At 36.8% G+C, this 25262-nt stretch overlaps 1 protein-coding gene across 2 annotated transcripts; it reads left to right on the top strand.

Moving 5' to 3' along the window:
* Positions 1 to 6536: 6536 nt before the first annotated feature.
* Positions 6537 to 24236, top strand: LOC148089696 (zinc finger protein GLIS2-like). 2 transcript variants are annotated; one of them, XM_087809351.1, is made up of 7 exons: positions 6537 to 6795; positions 18375 to 18534; positions 18623 to 18810; positions 18872 to 19069; positions 20216 to 20349; positions 20870 to 20988; positions 21074 to 24236. In XM_087809351.1, the coding sequence occupies exons 2-7, from the start codon at positions 18375 to 18377 to the stop codon at positions 21685 to 21687; spliced, it is 1413 nt and encodes a 470-aa protein (XP_087665477.1). In that variant the 5' UTR covers positions 6537 to 6795; the 3' UTR covers positions 21688 to 24236. The 2 variants fall into 2 exon arrangements, with proteins under 2 accessions (XP_087665477.1, XP_087665483.1); XM_087809357.1 differs by lacking the exon at positions 6537 to 6795 and adding an exon at positions 15498 to 15598.
* Positions 24237 to 25262: the final 1026 nt, after the last annotated feature.

The raw sequence follows: 25262 nt of genomic DNA, 5'->3' as shown, positions 1-25262 counted from the left end.
AGATAGATAGATAGATAGATAGATAGATAGATAGATAGATAGATAGATAGATAGATAGATAGATAGATAGATAGATAGATAGATAGATAGATAGATAGATAGATAGATAGATAGATAGATAGATAGATAGATAGATAGATAGATAGATAGATAGATAGATAGATAGATAGATAGATAGATAGATAGATAGATAGATAGATAGATAGATAGATAGATAGATAGATAGATAGATAGATATAGATAGATAGATAGATAGATAGATAGATAGATAGATAGATAGATAGATAGATAGATAGATAGATAGATAGATAGATAGATAGATAGATAGATAGATAGATAGATAGATAGATAGATAGATAGATAGATAGATAGATAGATAGATAGATAGATAGATAGATAGATAGATAGATAGATAGATAGATAGATAGATAGATAGATAGATAGATAGATAGATAGATAGATAGATAGATAGATAGATAGATAGATAGATAGATAGATAGATAGATAGATAGATAGATAGATAGATAGATAGATAGATAGATAGATAGATAGATAGATAGATAGATAGATAGATAGATAGATAGATAGATAGATAGATAGATAGATAGATAGATAGATAGATAGATAGATAGATAGATAGATAGATAGATAGATAGATAGATAGATAGATAGATAGATAGATAGATAGATAGATAGATAGATAGATAGATAGATAGATAGATAGATAGATAGATAGATAGATAGATAGATAGATAGATAGATAGATAGATAGATAGATAGATAGATAGATAGAGATAGATAGATAGATAGATAGATAGATAGATAGATAGATAGATAGATAGATAGATAGATAGATAGATAGATAGATAGATAGATAGATAGATAGATAGATAGATAGATAGATAGATAGATAGATAGATAGATAGATAGATAGATAGATAGATAGATAGATAGATAGATAGATAGATAGATAGATAGATAGATAGATAGATAGATAGATAGATAGATAGATAGATAGATAGATAGATAGATAGATAGATAGATAGATAGATAGATAGATAGATAGATAGATAGATAGATAGATAGATAGATAGATAGATAGATAGATAGATAGATAGATAGATAGATAGATAGATAGATAGATAGATAGATAGATAGATAGATAGATAGATAGATAGATAGATAGATAGATAGATAGATAGATAGATAGATAGATAGATAGATAGATAGATAGATAGATAGATAGATAGATAGATAGATAGATAGATAGATAGATAGATAGATAGATAGATAGATAGATAGATAGATAGATAGATAGATAGATAGATAGATAGATAGATAGATAGATAGATAGATAGATAGATAGATAGATAGATAGATAGATAGATAGATAGATAGATAGATAGATAGATAGATAGATAGATAGATAGATAGATAGATAGATAGATAGATAGATAGATAGATAGATAGATAGATAGATAGATAGATAGATAGATAGATAGATAGATAGATAGATAGATAGATAGATAGATAGATAGATAGATAGATAGATAGATAGATAGATAGATAGATAGATAGATAGATAGATAGATAGATAGATAGATAGATAGATAGATAGATAGATAGATAGATAGATAGATAGATAGATAGATAGATAGATAGATAGATAGATAGATAGATAGATAGATAGATAGATAGATAGATAGATAGATAGATAGATAGATAGATAGATAGATAGATAGATAGATAGATAGATAGATAGATAGATAGATAGATAGATAGATAGATAGATAGATAGATAGATAGATAGATAGATAGATAGATAGATAGATAGATAGATAGATAGATAGATAGATAGATAGATAGATAGATAGATAGATAGATAGATAGATAGATAGATAGATAGATAGATAGATAGATAGATAGATAGATAGATAGATAGATAGATAGATAGATAGATAGATAGATAGATAGATAGATAGATAGATAGATAGATAGATAGATAGATAGATAGATAGATAGATAGATAGATAGATAGATAGATAGATAGATAGATAGATAGATAGATAGATAGATAGATAGATAGATAGATAGATAGATAGATAGATAGATAGATAGATAGATAGATAGATAGATAGATAGATAGATAGATAGATAGATAGATAGATAGATAGATAGATAGATAGATAGATAGATAGATAGATAGATAGATAGATAGATAGATAGATAGATAGATAGATAGATAGATAGATAGATAGATAGATAGATAGATAGATAGATAGATAGATAGATAGATAGATAGATAGATAGATAGATAGATAGATAGATAGATAGATAGATAGATAGATAGATAGATAGATAGATAGATAGATAGATAGATAGATAGATAGATAGATAGATAGATAGATAGATAGATAGATAGATAGATAGATAGATAGATAGATAGATAGATAGATAGATAGATAGATAGATAGATAGATAGATAGATAGATAGATAGATAGATAGATAGATAGATAGATAGATAGATAGATAGATAGATAGATAGATAGATAGATAGATAGATAGATAGATAGATAGATAGATAGATAGATAGATAGATAGATAGATAGATAGATAGATAGATAGATAGATAGATAGATAGATAGATAGATAGATAGATAGATAGATAGATAGATAGATAGATAGATAGATAGATAGATAGATAGATAGATAGATAGATAGATAGATAGATAGATAGATAGATAGATAGATAGATAGATAGATAGATAGATAGATAGATAGATAGATAGATAGATAGATAGATAGATAGATAGATAGATAGATAGATAGATAGATAGATAGATAGATAGATAGATAGATAGATAGATAGATAGATAGATAGATAGATAGATAGATAGATAGATAGATAGATAGATAGATAGATAGATAGATAGATAGATAGATAGATAGATAGATAGATAGATAGATAGATAGATAGATAGATAGATAGATAGATAGATAGATAGATAGATAGATAGATAGATAGATAGATAGATAGATAGATAGATAGATAGATAGATAGATAGATAGATAGATAGATAGATAGATAGATAGATAGATAGATAGATAGATAGATAGATAGATAGATAGATAGATAGATAGATAGATAGATAGATAGATAGATAGATAGATAGATAGATAGATAGATAGATAGATAGATAGATAGATAGATAGATAGATAGATAGATAGATAGATAGATAGATAGATAGATAGATAGATAGATAGATAGATAGATAGATAGATAGATAGATAGATAGATAGATAGATAGATAGATAGATAGATAGATAGATAGATAGATAGATAGATAGATAGATAGATAGATAGATAGATAGATAGATAGATAGATAGATAGATAGATAGATAGATAGATAGATAGATAGATAGATAGATAGATAGATAGATAGATAGATAGATAGATAGATAGATAGATAGATAGATAGATAGATAGATAGATAGATAGATAGATAGATAGATAGATAGATAGATAGATAGATAGATAGATAGATAGATAGATAGATAGATAGATAGATAGATAGATAGATAGATAGATAGATAGATAGATAGATAGATAGATAGATAGATAGATAGATAGATAGATAGATAGATAGATAGATAGATAGATAGATAGATAGATAGATAGATAGATAGATAGATAGATAGATAGATAGATAGATAGATAGATAGATAGATAGATAGATAGATAGATAGATAGATAGATAGATAGATAGATAGATAGATAGATAGATAGATAGATAGATAGATAGATAGATAGATAGATAGATAGATAGATAGATAGATAGATAGATAGATAGATAGATAGATAGATAGATAGATAGATAGATAGATAGATAGATAGATAGATAGATAGATAGATAGATAGATAGATAGATAGATAGATAGATAGATAGATAGATAGATAGATAGATAGATAGATAGATAGATAGATAGATAGATAGATAGATAGATAGATAGATAGATAGATAGATAGATAGATAGATAGATAGATAGATAGATAGATAGATAGATAGATAGATAGATAGATAGATAGATAGATAGATAGATAGATAGATAGATAGATAGATAGATAGATAGATAGATAGATAGATAGATAGATAGATAGATAGATAGATAGATAGATAGATAGATAGATAGATAGATAGATAGATAGATAGATAGATAGATAGATAGATAGATAGATAGATAGATAGATAGATAGATAGATAGATAGATAGATAGATAGATAGATAGATAGATAGATAGATAGATAGATAGATAGATAGATAGATAGATAGATAGATAGATAGATAGATAGATAGATAGATAGATAGATAGATAGATAGATAGATAGATAGATAGATAGATAGATAGATAGATAGATAGATAGATAGATAGATAGATAGATAGATAGATAGATAGATAGATAGATAGATAGATAGATAGATAGATAGATAGATAGATAGATAGATAGATAGATAGATAGATAGATAGATAGATAGATAGATAGATAGATAGATAGATAGATAGATAGATAGATAGATAGATAGATAGATAGATAGATAGATAGATAGATAGATAGATAGATAGATAGATAGATAGATAGATAGATAGATAGATAGATAGATAGATAGATAGATAGATAGATAGATAGATAGATAGATAGATAGATAGATAGATAGATAGATAGATAGATAGATAGATAGATAGATAGATAGATAGATAGATAGATAGATAGATAGATAGATAGATAGATAGATAGATAGATAGATAGATAGATAGATAGATAGATAGATAGATAGATAGATAGATAGATAGATAGATAGATAGATAGATAGATAGATAGATAGATAGATAGATAGATAGATAGATAGATAGATAGATAGATAGATAGATAGATAGATAGATAGATAGATAGATAGATAGATAGATAGATAGATAGATAGATAGATAGATAGATAGATAGATAGATAGATAGATAGATAGATAGATAGATAGATAGATAGATAGATAGATAGATAGATAGATAGATAGATAGATAGATAGATAGATAGATAGATAGATAGATAGATAGATAGATAGATAGATAGATAGATAGATAGATAGATAGATAGATAGATAGATAGATAGATAGATAGATAGATAGATAGATAGATAGATAGATAGATAGATAGATAGATAGATAGATAGATAGATAGATAGATAGATAGATAGATAGATAGATAGATAGATAGATAGATAGATAGATAGATAGATAGATAGATAGATAGATAGATAGATAGATAGATAGATAGATAGATAGATAGATAGATAGATAGATAGATAGATAGATAGATAGATAGATAGATAGATAGATAGATAGATAGATAGATAGATAGATAGATAGATAGATAGATAGATAGATAGATAGATAGATAGATAGATAGATAGATAGATAGATAGATAGATAGATAGATAGATAGATAGATAGATAGATAGATAGATAGATAGATAGATAGATAGATAGATAGATAGATAGATAGATAGATAGATAGATAGATAGATAGATAGATAGATAGATAGATAGATAGATAGATAGATAGATAGATAGATAGATAGATAGATAGATAGATAGATAGATAGATAGATAGATAGATAGATAGATAGATAGATAGATAGATAGATAGATAGATAGATAGATAGATAGATAGATAGATAGATAGATAGATAGATAGATAGATAGATAGATAGATAGATAGATAGATAGATAGATAGATAGATAGATAGATAGATAGATAGATAGATAGATAGATAGATAGATAGATAGATAGATAGATAGATAGATAGATAGATAGATAGATAGATAGATAGATAGATAGATAGATAGATAGATAGATAGATAGATAGATAGATAGATAGATAGATAGATAGATAGATAGATAGATAGATAGATAGATAGATAGATAGATAGATAGATAGATAGATAGATAGATAGATAGATAGATAGATAGATAGATAGATAGATAGATAGATAGATAGATAGATAGATAGATAGATAGATAGATAGATAGATAGATAGATAGATAGATAGATAGATAGATAGATAGATAGATAGATAGATAGATAGATAGATAGATAGATAGATAGATAGATAGATAGATAGATAGATAGATAGATAGATAGATAGATAGATAGATAGATAGATAGATAGATAGATAGATAGATAGATAGATAGATAGATAGATAGATAGATAGATAGATAGATAGATAGATAGATAGATAGATAGATAGATAGATAGATAGATAGATAGATAGATAGATAGATAGATAGATAGATAGATATTTATTTTCATATTTTAGATCAAGCACTAAGGAATACTATGGAAGTTCAACGCATCTCTCAATGAGACTCACATCCTCCCCCTTTCCTCCCCCTTTTGGTCCCCCCTCCCTCGGCCTCCTCTTCTCCAGCACCGCCCCTGCCAACTCAGTTGACCAGCGTCGCAAGTGAGCGATGCACCTCCTCATGTGATCACCGTGGATCGAACTTTAATGTCCTCTTTCTGTTGTTCTTCCTGCAAACTTCTTCTCCTTCGGCTCTGAAACTGCTCACACGACAAGGTTTTCGCTCTGAAAACTGACACGCAGGAGAAAAACCTTCTTGAACGACCCTCTCCCTGAGAGGCGGATTTACTCTACAAACTCTGATCCACTTCATTGATCCTCCTGGACCCGGATTATTATTGGCCATTTCAAGGGTTTCTCAAGATTGAGGTTAAGGTACGTAATGTATTTAATATCGATCAAATATTTTATTATACTGTCATCTGGACGTTTGCAACTTAAGTTATACCAAGTTTTAATGCAAATTGTTTAATATATTCAGTTATTTTAGTCATCACGTTTCCGTTAAAACCAACAGTAATGCATTTGTATTCAATTATTCTATAGTAAAATATGTACAATTTATACATAGAATTATAATTTTTTTCTCTGCCTTAAAACATTTATAATTCTATGTAAGTGTTTTATTTTAACGTTATTGGAACTCAAACATGGTTAGACACGGAACCTTTTTTTTGTTAAGAGCTCAAATAATGACTTTTAATCGTCAAATGATTATTTTTAATTAAAGAGAGCAAACCTTAAATATGGATTAAGACATTGTGAATTATCTAATGCCTTGCTGATTTATTTGCTGGCTATTTTGAGGAATATATAGTAGTACGAAAACCACTATTACAATTTAAATGCTTAATTGAGATAAATACGTGTATGAAGTAAGTAGTATTGACAGAATTCTTCTAGGAATTTATAACTTTTCTATCGTTGGCACCGCAGATAGCTCCCTGTTTTTCTACTGCTTATTTTGACTCTTATTTCATTATTTTATTCTGTACTGACACCACAAAACAATCCTTCGTTCCTGATTCTGATCACTGTCGCCTATGAAGAAGACATTTCATTTTCTCAACACCTTTCACAGTCTCTCAGACAGTCCTTCTTCTCCCTCTCAGTTCATCCTTTTTCTCTGTAGTTCATCTGGTACAACGGTATCAGTAAAGAAGACGGATGTTTATTTTCTATCTCTCATGCTTTCAAACATTTCTTGCACTATGGGACACATATTGTTACTCTTTGGATGTTGGAAAAGGATTCATATTAAAAGAATCTCTAGCCAACTGAACTCTTTTCCTGTTGATTTTGGGTGCGTCTGCATTAAAAGCCCTCCACCCACACAGTCTGCCTTGGGATGGGAATGCTGCTCGCATAAATAATACATGAGTCTCAATGAGAAAAAGAACTGTATGAAATAGCAGCGTGGAAGGAGAAATGGAATATCAATTATTATTGGTGTTTGTTTGGGAGAGGTTGTTGCCAGTGAAGTACTGATGTTGTACTGATGACCTTCTCTTCGTCCCTTCTGTACCACAAGTTTCTTGGAGCTAGCATCATGGCTATATTAATGGTTGGAAAACAGATGCACAGTGTCTCTCACCATCTGAGCTTTGTCGTCCGTAAATATGGGTGTTAACGTGGTCAAATCCCAGCGCCAGATAAGATCGTGTCATCGTATGCCACTACTCCCATCAGTGTGTATTTTTTTGTGTGTGAAGAAGCAAAAATTGTTGTACGTTGCTTTGGAGAAAAGAGTCTGCTTGATGCATAAAAAGATATAATGTCAATTCTTTTTATAAAAACAAGTTAAAATTAAACCAGAAACTTGTTAGTGTGCAGTGGGAAGCTATTGTTTTTGTTGTTTAAGTTCAAAATACACCTGTAGTTTTGATGATACATGGTTTGCACAATCTGATCTTACTAAATATGTCCCTGTTACGTGGACCAAAAGCATGGTGGGTTCTTGTGATGATGGCCCCTCCCTCCCACAGGCCAAAAAATACAGAAGTTTATTGGGAACTTGGGGAAATTATCCATAGGTATGAGTGTTTGTGTGATTGGTTTTATGTTGTTTTGTGCCCTGAGACAGATTGGTGTCCTGTCCAGGGTCTCCCAAGCTTCTTGCCTGAAGTAGCTGGGATAGACTCCAGCTTTCAGGATGCCCCCAGAGTAGAGCCCACTATACCATCTTTAAGTCAACTCTGCGACCCTGATGGTCGGAGGTTCGATTCGTCTTGTTTTGGATGGTGGGATGATAGGAGGAGGTGACGGCCACCGTGGATCCTCCTTTTCTTCAGAACTGTTCCTCATCACTCGCTCCGCTTGGCTCCCCGGCTAGTTGTGGTTTGGTTTTCTGAGCCCAGCCCTGGACCAGACGCTCATTTTTCTCCTCTTAGTTTCTAACCACTAACTAACCACTGGCTCCTTAGCATCTCCCCCCTCTGTCTTCACCCCTTCTCCTCCATCCCAGGAATGTCTTATTTACCTCCTCCCTGTCTGTCGTCCATGTGCAGCGCTGACATACATGCAAAGCTTCGTGGACTCGATCAGCGCCTGACAGTGGATAGACCACCTGCAAGGGTGCGCACTCGTTCATAAACCTCCCTTTCTTCTTCCCTCCTTTCCATTATCCTCTCGAGAGCCCTGCGCACAGGCCTTTACTTCCAAACCAAACATGGAGCAAATTCCTCAAACCCTCCTACCTCCTGCCCTTTGCCTCTTTGCTCTCTGTCTTTTTACCTCTGTGTTCTACTAAACTTTGGTAGAAAGAGTCTGTTGAAAAGACAAAGCGAGAAGAAGAAAAAAAACAACCACTGGCGAATATGAAGGGATTTATGATTGTAAAAATGGGATCAAGTACCCTGACAAATGGGCGTTGGATCATAAGCTGGTTACAGTTGTTCCCACAATGAATGTACTGTTTTTCTTCTGAATATTCTCCTGTGTGGACTCGGAAATGAGGCGTCATACTGACACTGTAATTCAGACTCGCTGCAGAACCCGTACTGGGACGAGGAGTCAAGACCACTAGAGGTGACGTCTTTGGGTTCGTGGTAACATGGACACGAATGAAAGAGTTTTCCAAGAATGTATTTCAGGTGGTTGAAGAACAGTAGTGTCTTAGACTATAAACAATGGTGACTAAAAATCTAGAGCCTTTACTGCCACCAACCATGGCACAGCGTCTATGACAAACTATATAATCAAGACCTAGTTTTTTAAGTATCTAGGATTTCATAGATTGTCCGGTCTTCTTCTTGCCAAATATGCAATTTAGGTTCATTTTCTTAAATGGTCACCAAGTCTTTTCTTGACTTATACTTTACTGTATTAACATCCCAGGTAACCAAGTTTACTTCTCGCTTCCGAGTTCATCTCTGCTCTCTCAGTTAACCAAAACGGTTGCCAAGCAACAAAATTCTGTTGCCAGTTTCACTGCTGTGTTTTCTGTGCAATGACAATAAAAGAAAATCTAAAGTCTAGCATATCAAGCATCACTTTGTGGTTTATTTTGGAGATTCTAGTTACCAAGTGAATTGAGGACTTCCTAGGTTACTATTTGTATAGTAATCTTAGATTATTGTTTACCGAGTGTAATATTTGATATTGCATGGTATTTGGGTTCTGAATGAAAAACTGCCTGGTCGGTATTTGGATGTTTTGAGGGTCACCTTCAAGCCGAATTGTTGAGCCTATTCAGGCATGCAACATCACTTAGTTAGATTATATTTTCAAGAACTTTCTGTTGAATGTTTTCATCAAAACGACCACATGAGGAGTAACCACAGCCTCACGCTTCTATGATTCACAACATCTTTGGAGCCCGGAGTCTCTGGTGACTTTTCTCTTTGCTCTCGTTTCTCTTTGTTATGTCAAAGAAGGAGCGAGGACCAGATGGGATTGGTTTTATTTACTGGTTTGACTCGCTCACACGTATACACAGTGGAAACAAATTGGGTGAATCTGCTCTGCACATAGGAATGTGAGGCACATGTGTTTAAGGTCTGAACAACTGGGATACATTTGATTCTCTTGGACGGAGAAGGTGAAAGTGATGACTGTGACAGTTTCCGCGTTGAACTGACAAACCGTGGGCTGGTGCTGGTGCCACTGACCCGAAGAGGTAGAAATAGGGGATTTGAAGAAACGTAAACACACTAAAAGAATACAAACGATGAGCAGGATTAAGTAATTCTTCTTCTAGAACTGGTTAACCCCAACCGTCCTCCAGCGTTTTGAAGCCAGCTCTTGAAACAATTGCAAACAAACAGTAGCCGCGGTGTCTGGCCTGTACGTCACCAAATTGAATGCTAGGTAAATACCAGCATTCTGTTTCGCAACACAAAATGGGACATGACTTTTGTTTGAGCTGCCGTGAAGTCTCCCCGATACTGGTTTGTGGAATTTGGGCTTTAGTCACAAAGTCTTGCCAGCAGTGGTTGACCTTCACCTGACCTTTCTCTGTGACGTGGCATCAACCCGACCACTGCCGAACAGCTGTCCTGACTGTGTTTTCAAGTACTCACTCTGCTGAACTGGTGTTTGTGATCCACCTTTTTTTCACCTCCAAGACCTCTAGATGCCATCAACCACTTTTGGATTTAAAAACGGACGTACCGCATGTACAGACCTTCTATCGTCTGCTGTGTACTGGAAACATCATTTCCATAAGAGAGATTAACAGTCTATCTAATCTAATCTAATAATCATCATTATGAAGCTTTTCCATTTGGTATCGAGAAGGTAATACTTGTTAAAACTATCTAAGACTAGAATAGTAGATAACTCTAGTCTTCAGAACAAGGAGTACAAAAAGGGGTTGAGAAGATGGTGGACTGTTGCACACCTCTTCTGCAGAGTTGCATCACTGGGTGCTGCTGGGATGCAACACAGAGAAATGTGGAAAAATGAGAAACGAGAGGAAGGGTGGGAACTGAGTCAGACTTCGCTCGTCTACCCTCCACCCTTCACGGCCAGCTCAGACCACTTTCTTTCATCCCGGAGGAAATTCCGGAATTAGAAAAGCAATGAATCAAACCCTCATTCTTTATGGTTGAAACTAGATGATTGTTTCATATTTGTTGATGCTATGGTTTTTTTGTGTTTTCTTTCACAGTTGAAAAAATAATGATAATCCTAGAATATAACCACTTTTTCTACCGCTTTGCTGTTTCTTTACTTTAACAGACTTCTGATAACTGTCTTTTCATTCCTGGATAATGCTTAACAAAATTACTAGTCACTTTTTTTACTCTTTTTTTTTAAAGGTTTTGTGCTAGCTAACCGTCCCAAAAAACGTGCTAAGTGAGTGTGAATATTTAACAGTTTAACTGGCTCTTCTTCAGGTGCTAAATTAATTGACTCTCTTCTACTGCTTGCATTGTAGTGTATTTTATCTACTATATTGAATGCAACATTAAACCCGGTGTATAAGAAAGTATAAGTATAAATAAATATGTACCGGGTAAAGCCGTTTAATGCGTTTCAAGAAAAGGACTACGGGCCATCTGGGAACTGCTCATGGGTTACTTAGTGATATAAGGGGTTAAAGTGAAAAAGGGTTGGTACCTTTTTCTCGGAAAAAGTTATGTTTTGATTTTACAGTCATGTACTTGGTAAGTTCCCCTTTTTTGCTTCTTGGTTTAATGACAGCTTTATATTCACGGAAAGTCCTTTAGATGAAATAAATAAATAAATAATTGGTTGGTGTTTTACTCGTGAGTTTAAAGGGTTTTTTTTAAGAACATTTTCTGAAAGTGTCTCGACGTGTCAAGAGTAAATCTGGTCTGTTGTACAAAATCAAACACATTTTTAGAAATACAATAGAAAATAATTGAAAAAAACATTTTTTCTCCGGCCATAGCCCGTGGGTTGGTACTGGTTGCCGGTTTTTATATCTCACATTTTATCCTTCAGTGTCAAAACTGTAAAACTGAAATTTCATAAACTGATAAGCAGATTCTTTCATATCTCCAGAAATTTTCTCAGTGTGAAAATATGTTGATTAAATGTTTCTGCATTTTCCTTTTATATTATCCAAAAAGTTTGAAAAAACGATATCAAATTGTATCAACCTAGATTTTAAAACATATTAACTTGAGTAATGGGAAAAGATATTCCAGGAAGGAACACAACCCGATAAAGGATAAAAGTTGCTTCTTTTTTAAATGAATAAATGCCGTCAAAAAGAGCATGATTGCCTGAAAGCGCTTCAGGATGTTTTTCTTGACTATTAAGTGAAATCCTTGTCTTGTCTTCGACTCTTTAAAACCCATATCATGTCCTCAATATCCCTCTATCCTCCCAATAGGAACCACATTGTCAGACCACTTTTGTTTTCAACTGCTATTAGCTGATCCGAGTCCAGTTTCCACCATCTCTTATAATCCAAAAAAAATAAAAATCCCTGTCATCTGGGCTGCATTGTGAACTGCCATATAAGGATGTCGGTTGCCAAAATCAATTTCTTCATCTTTCCGCCACAAACCGGGACTGTTAGGCTCTTGATGTTTACTAAAACTTAAAGCTGTTCAAAAGTGTTGAAAAGGGAAATCACTAATTCACTTCCAATAGGTTATTAATGAGCTCATGGATGGAAAAGGAGCACCTACAGCCATGGAAAAGAAGGTTACTATATGTTTTTAATTAGGGGCTGCGAAGCCGAAAAGGAAGGAAAAGTATGTGCAGGAGAGTTTGGAAGAGAGAGAGGAGAATGTAGTGGGAGGAGAGGAGGCGGGAGAGGAGGAGAAGTATGCTCTGCTGGAGGACTGGGAAAGGAAAACCACAGGGAGAAGTGAGAGGGAGGGAAGTGGCGAAAGAAATGAGTAAATAGAGGAGAGGGTGGGGCCGAAGCTGGGGTGCTGTTAGACAGATTGTTCCTGCTGGTGAAGAGATGAAAACTGAATTCTTTTTTTTCTTTTATGGTGGGATGAAATCGGAGAGCCAAATGTACGTAGGCACAGAGCGAACATATGAACGACTCACATGAAAGCCTCGAGATATTCGTTTTTAAAATCCAATGGAAGTCAGGTTGACTTTTATTTTTCCACTTCTGCACTACTTTATAATCGCTTTCCTTCTCTCCGTTCATTTATCCTTGACCCACATGGAGATGGAGTTCTGGTTTGGGAGACCCAGGCGCAAGCAAGACCCACGAGACAACTTCTGGTCTAAAAACAATCATTTATTCTTGACAAACACAAGGGGATCACTATGACGCTAATGCTAACAACAAAACAACTTCCACAAATAAAGGCACAACTAAGATAATACAGAAAAAAAACTTCAAACTGCCTAAAAGAACGGCTTTGTTACGAACAACTGTTCTAATGAAACATCATTTTTAAACTGATGGCGCCACCTACTGACCTCTAAACAACATGACACTGTTTCATGAAGCTTCACCAGCCCATCACTAGTAAATATAGTATTGCTGAGCCAAGGAAACTGGCGAGCAGTAGTGGCGAGGAGTGGCAAGAATTGAGGACACACCCAACCAAATATACTTTTTCAGCATTATAAACATAGTTACAGCTGGGTAAAAAACCTATTAATTTCCATTTTTTTTAAATTTACTGTAAGTTGTGAATTTTTACCTCCTACCCTTCATTTTTGATTATATACAGTACTTTATACCTGTTTATCTATTGTTGTGGATTCTCTTAATGGGACGTGGTTTACTTCACTGAAAGGTGAGCCTGTATTATCAGCAACTGTAGCCTCAACTAAAGGGTCATGGTTTCATCACCAATCACGATTCCAGCCCCCCCAAACGTCTGGACCAGAGTCCGGCTCAACTGGAAGACTGCCTTCCCAAAATGGCCCTGACCGCAGATTGACTTCAAAGACCGTGCTTCAGTAACAGACGATTGATATCAAAGATACTACAGCCATATTTTATACAACTTGTATGGTCAATGAATTAATTGGTTGCAGTTTTGTTTCCTATCCCTAACAAATAAATAAAATAAGGAACAATACTCAATACAATATATACTTAAAAGGTCAAGATATCACAGAGAAAAACACAGGAGTTCCAGAAAATCAAGGAAAAGCCTGCACGAGATCTTAAGATGTTTCTTGAAGGAGTCAGTAGATCATCAAACACAGAGATCGTTCCAAAGTTTAGGAGCAACAGTCTGGAAGGATTTCTCTCCTCTGGTCCGGAACCGTTTGCGAGGAACCATCAGTAGATTCTGATCCACAGACCTCAGAGCCCGAGCTGGGGTGTAAGTCTGGATCAGATCACTGATGGAAGGTCTGATCATGAATAGATCTGAAAGTAAGAACCAGAATTTAAAAGTTGATCCTGAAAGAAACTGGAAGCCAGTGAAGAGTTTTAAGGATCGGAGAAATGTGAGTTCTTCTACTAGAGCGGCTCAGAATTCTGGCTGCAGAGTTTTGTATCAACTTCAGGCGAGACAGATCCTTCTTGTTTAGACATGAAAACCAACTGTTACAATAGTCCAGACGAGAAGACAGAAACACTCCAGATCATGTTGTGACAACATTTTCCTTTTGTTGTTTTCTATCAATTCTACCGCCATGATCTTAATAAATCCATGTATAGAATTCCAGTCCTCAAGGGCATCGATCGAGCGTGCACAGTTGAACCGATGAGGTTTCAGCATAAACAAGCAACACCAGAAGGACAATCAACTGATTACAATCCTAAGACACCAGATTGGTCAAAAGGTGTCCTCTTGATTGGTTGAAACAAAACCTGCACCCACTGCGACCCTTGAGGACCGACACTGCTCACCCCTGTCATATAGTCTCCTTAAAGGTCAAGTGAAGTTCTGATTCGCGTCTCTTGAATGGATCTCGGACCTTTATTGTACTCATAAGTATGTGTTTGTACAAAACTCTCTTTTCATTGAAATATTGACATTAGAAAATGATCTTAAGCCCCGCCCACTGAAAACACTTGATGGTGAAATCTTGTTGACCAATCACACTCTGCTTCAGGTTTCAGGGTTGTCACAACACGTCATCAATTCTAGTGGTCGCCATCTTCAAGCGACTAAAAACAAAAAGAGGAAATTATGTCATAATGGACTCCGCTCTCATAACCTCTCGTTCGCCCAGATTTCAGACACAGGAGAAATTTAAAAAGTGATAAAAACTTGGTCATGATGAGGGACTTACTGTATCTTGGAGAGGAAGACTTCAACATTTGAAACATGTGAGTCAGAAAAGTTGGGATTTTATCATTAGTTGACCTTTAAGCAAAGTGCTTGTGAAAAACAAACCCCCTAACTTCCCTTTGGTGTGGACCCAGAAAGTACATATGTAAGATCATGCCGCAGAAAAAGAACAGTGTGGACTGAATTGAATTGATACATGGCCAAAAACCTCCATGAGTTTGAAATCTGGACTGCTCAAGTACATGTGTTGGTGTGTAGCAGTGGGTGAACTGCCAAAGTATGTGTTTTTTCAAGGCAGTGGGGGATCCATAAGAGGGTCTGGGCAAGCCGCCCAAACACAGTTCACTGAGGGGAAAGAGCAGGAGGGGCCTGCTGGAGGAGAGGCTGAGCTCACGTGTTGTTACGAGCACGCCTGCTGCCATTCTGCGTGCATGCCAGGATACATATGGAACTGCATGCTTTCACAATACCTCTGTGTGATTACTGCGCTGGAATGTCAGAGCATGGTGTTTAGGTAGCTGGCGGGTCCTCAACCTCAAGCCTCCATTGTGGTTCAGCGACCCCGATTCCGTTGGCGAACGCAGGAACATTTGTGGCCACTCAGTCCTTGAGAAAGTTGCCGGTTTGAACCCCTGACGGCATTTGTGTTGCCAGTAAATTTGAAAATGTGTCGCTTCCACTTTCCATTGAAGGATCATTTGGTGAGTCAGTAGTCAGGAGATTTTCTGCAACAAAAAAAAGAAAAAAACCCTCTGGCGACAACATCTGGCAAATATAGGAAGGAAAGTAAAGAGAGGCCGGAGGAAAAGAGCCTGAGAACCTTTGTTCTTTTGATTTTTGAGACAGGGTTTCATTTTAAATGTATTTCCGGATCATTTTCTCCGAGGTTCGCTGCTCAGAAACAAACGCCAAAAATGCAAGTTGCACGTTTCATTCATACCTGGCTTGTATCTGCCGCGACTGATCTGTTGGGTTTGACTAATCTGTTCCGAGTCGACAAATCGCTCGTGCTCTCCGCAGACGTCTCGTGGCAAGATGACAACCGACTCCACTGAGACGCTGCCGCGACGTCGCCCTTTATCGCCCTTTCAAGAAGACAGATAGTGACCTGATAGAGACTTAAACACTCCAACTAATCTCTGAAAAAAAACACTTGCCTGCAACTCCCAGACTTGTGTCAAGGAGGCGTCACAGAGACACAGTTTAAGTACACACTTGGTCAGCAGGGTCAACAGGGTCATCTGGCTTCTTGTTTGGTTGTTACCCATTTCGTTCATTCTTTTTTTTTTCTTTTTCTTTTTTTCCACCAATTTGAAGACTTTTAGAGCAGACCATCACATGATGTTTGTGTCTCTCGCAGGACCGACTGTTTCTCTAAAGACAGGGCAAGATAATTCCACTTGACGGTTGTTTGTTCTCTTTCTTTCCTTCGAACCGCATCATTTAAATAAAGAAACTCCGCTGAAACAATTTCATTTCCTTTTCCTTGCTCTTCATTATTTATGGTTTCATCCAAAGAAACTGACTACTTTTTTAAAAAAAGGTTACAATGTAAGAAAACATTGATGTTAAAAATAGATGCTTAATTTGTGAGTCCATTATTGATCGAGAAGAAGCTGTTTTTCAAAGACTTTGAGGTGCTATGGAAAAGAGGGTCTCAAGTTTTTACTTTTACAGATGACAAGAATAGGATCCGACCACAGCCTTTAATGTTCAGCGTTAAAGTTAAGAGTGAGGAGTGTTTGCCATGTTTTTTGTTTGCTGTGAAAGTAGATCTATGACAGATTAAAGTGGCAAGTACAAAGTTTTGTGTTATTTGTTTGTTACTGAAGCCACTGGTATATTCAAAGATCGTGTTTGGCAATTTTTTTTGCATTTTTCTATGACACTAAAGGATCTTCGTTAAACCTCACCATCTATAAATGATCCAGGAGTGACATTGATCTTCTATGAACATCAGAGGTTTTTTTTCTCACTCTAGGGTTTTACAGTTTCTTCAAGAGAGTTGTTTTTCTTCGAGGCAGATATCTTTGGTTTGACTCACCCAGTCAGAGTTGAGTCACAGATGATTCTCGTCTCGTGCTCACCAAGAGAACTCTGGCTCGGATGGAAAAGCCGCAATCTGGACCGCAGACGTGGAGGAGATCACGACAACAAACCAACTTCCTTAATGATTCACAGGAGGCTCAACTCTGGTGCCGAGAACTTGACTAGAAATATTGAATATAGAGGTACTTCTTATGGATGCTGATCCACATGATATTTTAACAAATAGTATTTTGTTTGTTTGTTAAAAATAATGCACCAAGGTTTTTGTTTTTGTTTTTTTAAACAAAAAAAAGTTTACAAGAATATTTTTAACTTGGGATTTTAGATTCATAGACTCTATTTATATCATTGTTATTATTTGTAACACCATGGAACTTTAAGTTCAGTAATTTAGAGGCTTTAAAAGTATTTCACATAGAATTTACAATATAACTACTTCGAATTGTATCTTTTCAATATTCAAAAATATTTTACTTATGCATTTCTTTAATGTTCATATTAAATAGTTATATTAAAAACGGGTGTTTCGGAAGAAATAAAGAAAGTTTAAAGGCAGAAGAGAAAGACGAGCAAATGCTTTTAGATCGGTACTGACCCCTGAAAGTGAGGCATCCATACACAAACGTGGACATCTAGCGGATAAAGCTGGTATTGCAAGAAGGTGAATTGGGCCCAAGTACATTTCAACAAACAAACACATGACGGGACATTTTTGAACTTGTGTTGTAATAAAAAGAAAATGGCTCATGAACGTTTCTTCCACAGATGTTCTCATCGGAAGAGCCGCTGGATCTGAAGCTTCCCTCCGGACGGACAGACAACCCGGTGAGGTTGCGAAAGAGGACTTCATCCATCTGTGCTCCTCTCAACACCACACGACCCCGGCTGATGTACACCACCTTCCCCTCTCCGCCCTCCTCACCAGGTAACACACAGTGGCCTCTGTGCTGGAAGGTGGTCCGGTAACAACCTGGTAACAAATTTTTCTAATCCAAACATGATTTTTTTGGCAGATTCTCCTTCTCGTGAGCAACCCAGGTCCTGCTTCACTCCTCCAGCCATGGACCTCAGCTTGTCCCCTTCGTCCCGCCACACCTCCTCTCTGTCTCCCGGTCCTCCATCCCCTTCCCCGTCTCTGCCCGCCTCCCCTCTGGGGTCCCCTCAGGGCAGTAGCAGCCCACAGCCCCACATCTTCTCTCAGGTGAGTCCTCGTCATCTTCTGTTTTGTCCCTTCAGTCCAACATGACCTTCTCATCTTCTAGGAGCTGACTTGTTACCGGGCAGTAGACCGCAACACTTCTCACCAGGGATTTCCGTTCTTCCTGCCGGTCTCGAGCCCCCCGAGAGGCTTCAGCTTCCCTTCTTCCATGTTGGTCGGCGCCCACCGAGAGAGACGAGAGTCGCCGGAGCCCTCCATGGACGGCCAGCAGGACAGTCAGCTGGTCTGCCGCTGGATGAAGGTACGTTCACTGGCTGGGTTTTATCGACAGGCTCGTCCAGTTCCTTTTGAATAGAGGAGGTGAGACAGTTTACCTGTGATATTCACTGGCTTATCCAACAGGGTTCATGACTGTCACTCACTACTAGCAGTAGCCAATGATGAAAGTCACAGTCCTAAAAGTTAGACTTTAGACTTTGTTTTATTGTCATTGCACAGAAAACACAGCAGTGAAAGTCAACCGTTAACAACACAGCAGAATTAATGTATATATAGAAAGTATAAATATGAATATGAATAAGTTAAAAATAGTGCAATATAGTATAACAGATTAAATGAATTACGTTTTAAATATTGCATATAATAATTAATGTATATACAAGTATAAATATAAATAAGTTAAAAATAGTGGATATATGTTATAAATAGCATAAATACATAATATTTTAAATATTTCATAGCTCAAGTCATATTTTCATTCAGCAGTCTGATGGCCAGAGGAAAGAAGCTGTTTCTAAATCTAGTTGTTACTGATAACCACTGTTAAACGACTAACTTAAAGGTATACTTAACCCAAACTTTCATTCTCTACTCACTCTCATCTCGACTAAAGGTAGATTCGGGTTTTTTTTTTACATTCATTTGTCTCTTTTTGGGAGTTATAGACTGAAATGTATGTCCATCACACAGACACGCAAGAGCTGCCGCGATATTTACCTGGAGTGTTTCCTGTCTGTGTAGCATGTTAGCCTTTTAGCTTCTGCCACAAACGACCTTCAAATATAGATATTTTTTTTTTGTGCAAGATTCAATACAAGGTTTTATTATAGATGAGCAGTATGGAGGGATTTGGATTTTTCTATGTGTATGTCTTTTTAGATGAAGAAAGCTGGGCATGGCAGAATTTTGGGTATATTCAGAAAATGTAATTCAAGTTTATTCAAAGTTTTATCTCAAGACACTTCAGTAAGTCTATATTGTAGAAAGGAAAATAGATCCCAGTAAATAAACAATGAATGAATCACAGCGTGACAGAGGCGACATTTCATGAAGCAGTGTCAATCATTTCAGAGTCCACTAGATGGCGGTCTCTGCACTATTTTCCTTTGTTTTGAAAAACTTTTCTAACGAAACATCCTTTTTTTAAACGACTCCTTTTGCCCCTCAGTGTCGCCTGCAGTTCGACTCGCTACAGGACTTGGTGGATCACATCAACGAGTACCACGTCAAGCCCGAGAAAGACTCGGGGTACCGCTGTCAGTGGGAGGGGTGTGCCCGGAATGGGAGGGGCTTCAATGCCAGGTACTCGCTTGACCAAATGATTCTTCATTTTTGTATCTTATGCATTGTTAATGGATAGATATTTTTGCGGCCCACCTCAGACCCCATAAATACGAAGGCATTTTAATGCGTTCTCATTTCCTTGTCACATGTATAATACTCGAAAGAAAGAATATATAATAAAGGGGGGGGGGCTGTATATATGTTCAGCTCCAACTGGATGCGTTATCAGTTTTATCTTGATCTTTAAAGTATATACTTTATTGAATATTGTTTTGATTGTTTAAGCGCTTTGTGACCCTGGTCTGGAAAAGCGCTATACAAATAAAAATGACTTACTTACTTACTAACCTGTGGAGTTTGTGTTTCTCCCTGTACTTTCCTCGGTCTACGTCACTTCACTTTCCTACCACGGTGTGAAGATATACTGTACATAGAAAGTTTTTGCTCAGTATATGTTTTTTCTCAAGAAAGGGGGGGACATCCTTATGTACTCGTGTCCTCACTTGAGGCGACTGAGGCTCTTTGTTTGTGCCTTCAGGTACAAAATGTTGATTCACATCCGCACGCACACCAACGAGAAGCCCCACCACTGCCCCACCTGCGACAAGAGCTTCTCTCGGCTGGAGAACCTGAAGATCCACACGCGCTCACACACGGGTGAGTGAAGAAAATATTTCAAATCAAAATTTCTGTCAAAGCTGGAAACCGCGTTTTTCAAAAGTCAAACGCCTGTGTGTCCCAGGAGAGAAACCCTACATCTGCCCGTACGAAGGCTGCAGCAAACGCTACTCCAACTCCAGCGACCGCTTCAAGCACACCCGCACTCACTACGTGGACAAGCCCTACTACTGCAAGATGGCGGGTTGCTTGAAGCGCTACACGGATCCCAGCTCGCTTCGCAAACACATCAAGGCACACGGTCACTTCGTCGCCCAGGAGCAGGCGTCCCCGGGGAGGATGCAGGCGGCGGCCGCCCAGCACCAGGGGGAACTCCCCCCCGCGGGCGGACCTCACATCATCATCCCGGGGTCTGCTGCTCTTCTCGGAGGTCTGGGGACGTCTTTACCCCTCTCGGCCTTCTGCCACGCCAGAGCCCTCAACCAGCACCGGGCAACGCTGTTCTCCATGGGAGCAGGAATAGGACCCCTGGGTCTTACCGACTCTCCATTCTTTCAACTAGACGCGTCCCTATTAGGGCTGGGTGGTCTTCAACGCATGGTGGGAAAGGGGGTGGTGGGGGAGCGAGGGGAGGTTCTGAACCTGTCCTCAGGTGTCGGGCCCCGACACAGTGATCCTTTGTCCTGGGTGGTGGTTCCCTCGAGGGCTCTGCTTTTAAAACCAACTGTCGTCAGCTAGAATGCGCACTTGAACCCGGACGTGGTGTGGATGACTTGTTAGGCCCCCTTGACCACCTGGTTAGAAAACTCCGGGGGGTCTCATTCATGAAGCGCGAGCAGAACGGAATTGTGTGTAAAACGTAAACATCCTAAAGATGCGTCACTTGCGCCTGAGCGTGTGTAGAGTTTGTGTAAATTCAAGCACTCAAATAATGTTTGTACTCAGTGAAAATTAACAATTTAATTCATGTGTGTTACGGGAATAATACGCAGATGCCTTTGAAATACTTGATTTGAACCTCAACAGAAAAATTGAGTTGACAATGAGCAGGTTTAAAATCCAGATTATGTCCATGATTGTGATTTATTGACAGCTACTGCATGGATTACACGTTATTTCTAGATGGGTTCATAGACTTTATTAAAGTGGGTTTACAGTTCACAGCAGTCGATCGTTTCATAGAAACAAGAACAAAGAACAAAGTGCAAATGAAAGAACAAAGAGCAAAAATCATAGATCAAAGGTAATAACCCAAAGAAGTAATTTTTATTTATATAGCGCTTTTCCAGACCAGGGTCACAAAGCGCTTAAACAATCAAAACAATATTCAATAAAGTATATACTTTAAAGGTCAAGATAATACTGATAACACAACAGGAGTTCCAGAAAATCAAGGAAAAGCCTGAACAAATAAAAACATCTTAAAATGTTTCTTAAAGGAGTCAGTAAAATCCATCAAGCGAAAGAGCGATACAAATGTTCTACATGATGAAGGTTTATTTAAAAAATAAAAACATTAGAATAAAGTGCTAATAATAGGCTTAAATTACAAAATATGTAAACACAGGTAGGTTTCCTCAGTAATGCGAGCGATGGTCTCGTCATCGAGATTTCTCCTCCTGTGACTCAAGTCTTTCTTTTGTGGCTTTATTTGCCTCCAGTTTCATCTCAAATCCCTATCGTTTCATCCGTGGTATGTTCTCTCCATTCATCAAATACTCAAGGTCATGAATCTGAAGTAGGTTTCTCATCACAGGGATTTACTCGCGCTTCATGAATGAGTAGTTATTATGCTCAGGGGTTCAAAGCTTTGATCAAATGTTTTAATATCAAAACTTATCAATAGTATTCACGTATTTTGGAGTCTGTGAACAATTAGCTTCATTTCTCCCTCTAAATAACACATGACATTTGCACACACTTGTTAATGCAACGAGAAGGCTATTGAAAAAAAACCCAGCCACATATTTTTTAAGTGAAAAAAGGGGTATTCTCCAGGGCAACAGGTCACTAATATCAGGGTGTCCTTCCAATATCCCAACTTCCTTGTGCAAAGGGGGCCTGAGATGTCTGTGTGTGTGTGTGTGTGTGTGTGTGTGTGTGCGCTGGGGTTCAAAGGCTGTGAACAATGGAGACACAAATGGAGTTCTTCATGCAGTTCAACCTTCTGAAGGCAGGAGTCAAATCCAAGCATGAATTTGCACAAACTCTTTTAGAGTTTATTTTCTTTTCTCAAAGGGCCTGTTCACCCTCTTCCAAAATAAGCGACAATCTTTTCGTTCGTAGATATTTGTTTGTTTGTGTCCCGAGTGGAAGTCGATAACAAGCAACACAAGCGAAGAATCCGCGACAACGGACCAACCAGGACGATGTGGTTTCTTTTAACAACGACAACAAAAAAAATGGCATAAATGATTCCACAACGATTAAGTGTTTGGCGTCAGAGTTAGCTAACGGCTAATCTGTGACGCAGAGGTGTCGCTTCCTCACCTGTAACACTCAAGATGAACTCCGGTCGAACTGACCCTTTGAATCCAGTTTGTTTTAATACCAAATGTTTGAAATCTGTGTTTGACAATCACCTTTGATGGAAGTATAAAGCCATGAAAATCTCAGGTGTACACATCTTAATATTCAACAACCCTCGCGGTCAGTGAGGTGCACAGTTTATGTTTACTAAGCACTTAAAGTACGTCTTAAATGTTGCACTAAACTCGCCGAGATTCAGTCATTTTCTGTCACTTATTAACCGTTGGCGATAACGTTTGTGCAACTGTCTTTCCCTCTGAGCTCACATAAAAAATGTTTTTTGCACTCGTCTTTCAATGCGGAAGAATCAAGGCCATCGCTTCCTTTTCGCTAACGCTTTGCTTTACTAACCATTTGGAGACAAAGATCCTGGGGTGATCTGCCCTGAGTGTTGCTGAATCGTATAGTTGCCAGTTATGCATCTTCTTTTTTTACCGAACAATTCAAAGGAAAATGTCACTTAAGGTGGAACAGTCCAATGTTGAGTTCTCATAAGTACTCAAAGGACCCGAATGAATGAAGATCTTCGACGATGGCCACTTGTAGGCCAGTATGATGCTTTGTTGTTCTCTTGTTTTGCACATTTGACTGACGGCACTTCCTCTGAGTGCCTCTCCTCTGTTTCAACTATATCACACATGTATGGACACATTTATAAAAATGGACTATAGCAGATTTCTATGACAACTGATGGGATTTTCTCATCGAAAGATGTTTCCGAAGCCGAACATCCAATAAAGACAAACATGGAAGACAAATGTGCGTGACAGTCATTCATCCGATCTCTTCTGGAAAACATGGGATGGAATAAAAAGTTATTTAGGTTTTTATAATTAATGGGCTGCTTCTCGAGACAGAGTTGTTGTTAGCTTGTTATTAGCAAACAGTCTAAGTGTTAACTGCTTATAGCAATGGCAGATGTATCATCAGGAGGTGTAGTAGAGCTACGCTTTGAAAAAAAAAGGTCCTGAATCCAGATATGCAAAGACAAGACACGGAAGCCTTGCATTCTCTCCTCCCTTACCGTCTCTACAGGGGTTGTCACGCTTATCTCTTCAGATGTAAAGGGTTGAGGCGTCGGAGCAGAGGTGTCGTCGCGCTGGAACCGGAGACTCGTCGCCCCGTCGCATGGAAAGGTAGAGAATGTTACATTAATAAAATCCAAAGTGTATGATTTAAAGTCCCTTTTTTTTGTGCATTAAAATAATTACAACGAAATTCATTGAACATGAACATCTGTGAACTTTTTCATAACAATTGTCACCTTTTACTTTATGTTGGCAACTTTTAAATTATTTATTTATGCCTCTTTATGTGGTTTTAAATGTATTTATTTAACCTTTTTTTTTTTACATTTATTTTATATATATATATATGTATATATATATATATATATTATATATATTTTTATTTGGGATGGATGTGTTATTGCTGCTTGACAAAATAATTCCTCATGCGGGGATCAATAAAGTATCGGTCCATCCATCCATCCATCCGTCCATACATCCATCTAAAGTTCTTTTCAATGCGTCAAACCATCATAAAGATCTAGCAATCATTCACTCAGTCACCTTTGCTCTACGACTTAAAGCATGTTTGAGATCATAAAGATCTGTTTCGTGCCGTTTACACTGAAAAAAAAAAGGTTTTAGAAATGTATGCTTTAAATTTTTAACAGAATAGTTTTTTTGTGTGATTAATAAAAAAAATATTTGTTTTAAATAAATGAAAGAAGGTCAAGACATTATCTCATGACGCTTTTCCCCACACAAACAGCATCCAGA

This window comes from Callionymus lyra, chromosome 1 (assembly GCF_982586985.1).
Source record: "Callionymus lyra chromosome 1, fCalLyr1.hap1.1, whole genome shotgun sequence".
NCBI classification, from domain to species: Eukaryota; Metazoa; Chordata; class Actinopteri; order Syngnathiformes; family Callionymidae; genus Callionymus; species Callionymus lyra.
This window is presented reverse-complemented; position numbering and strand designations above follow the sequence as displayed.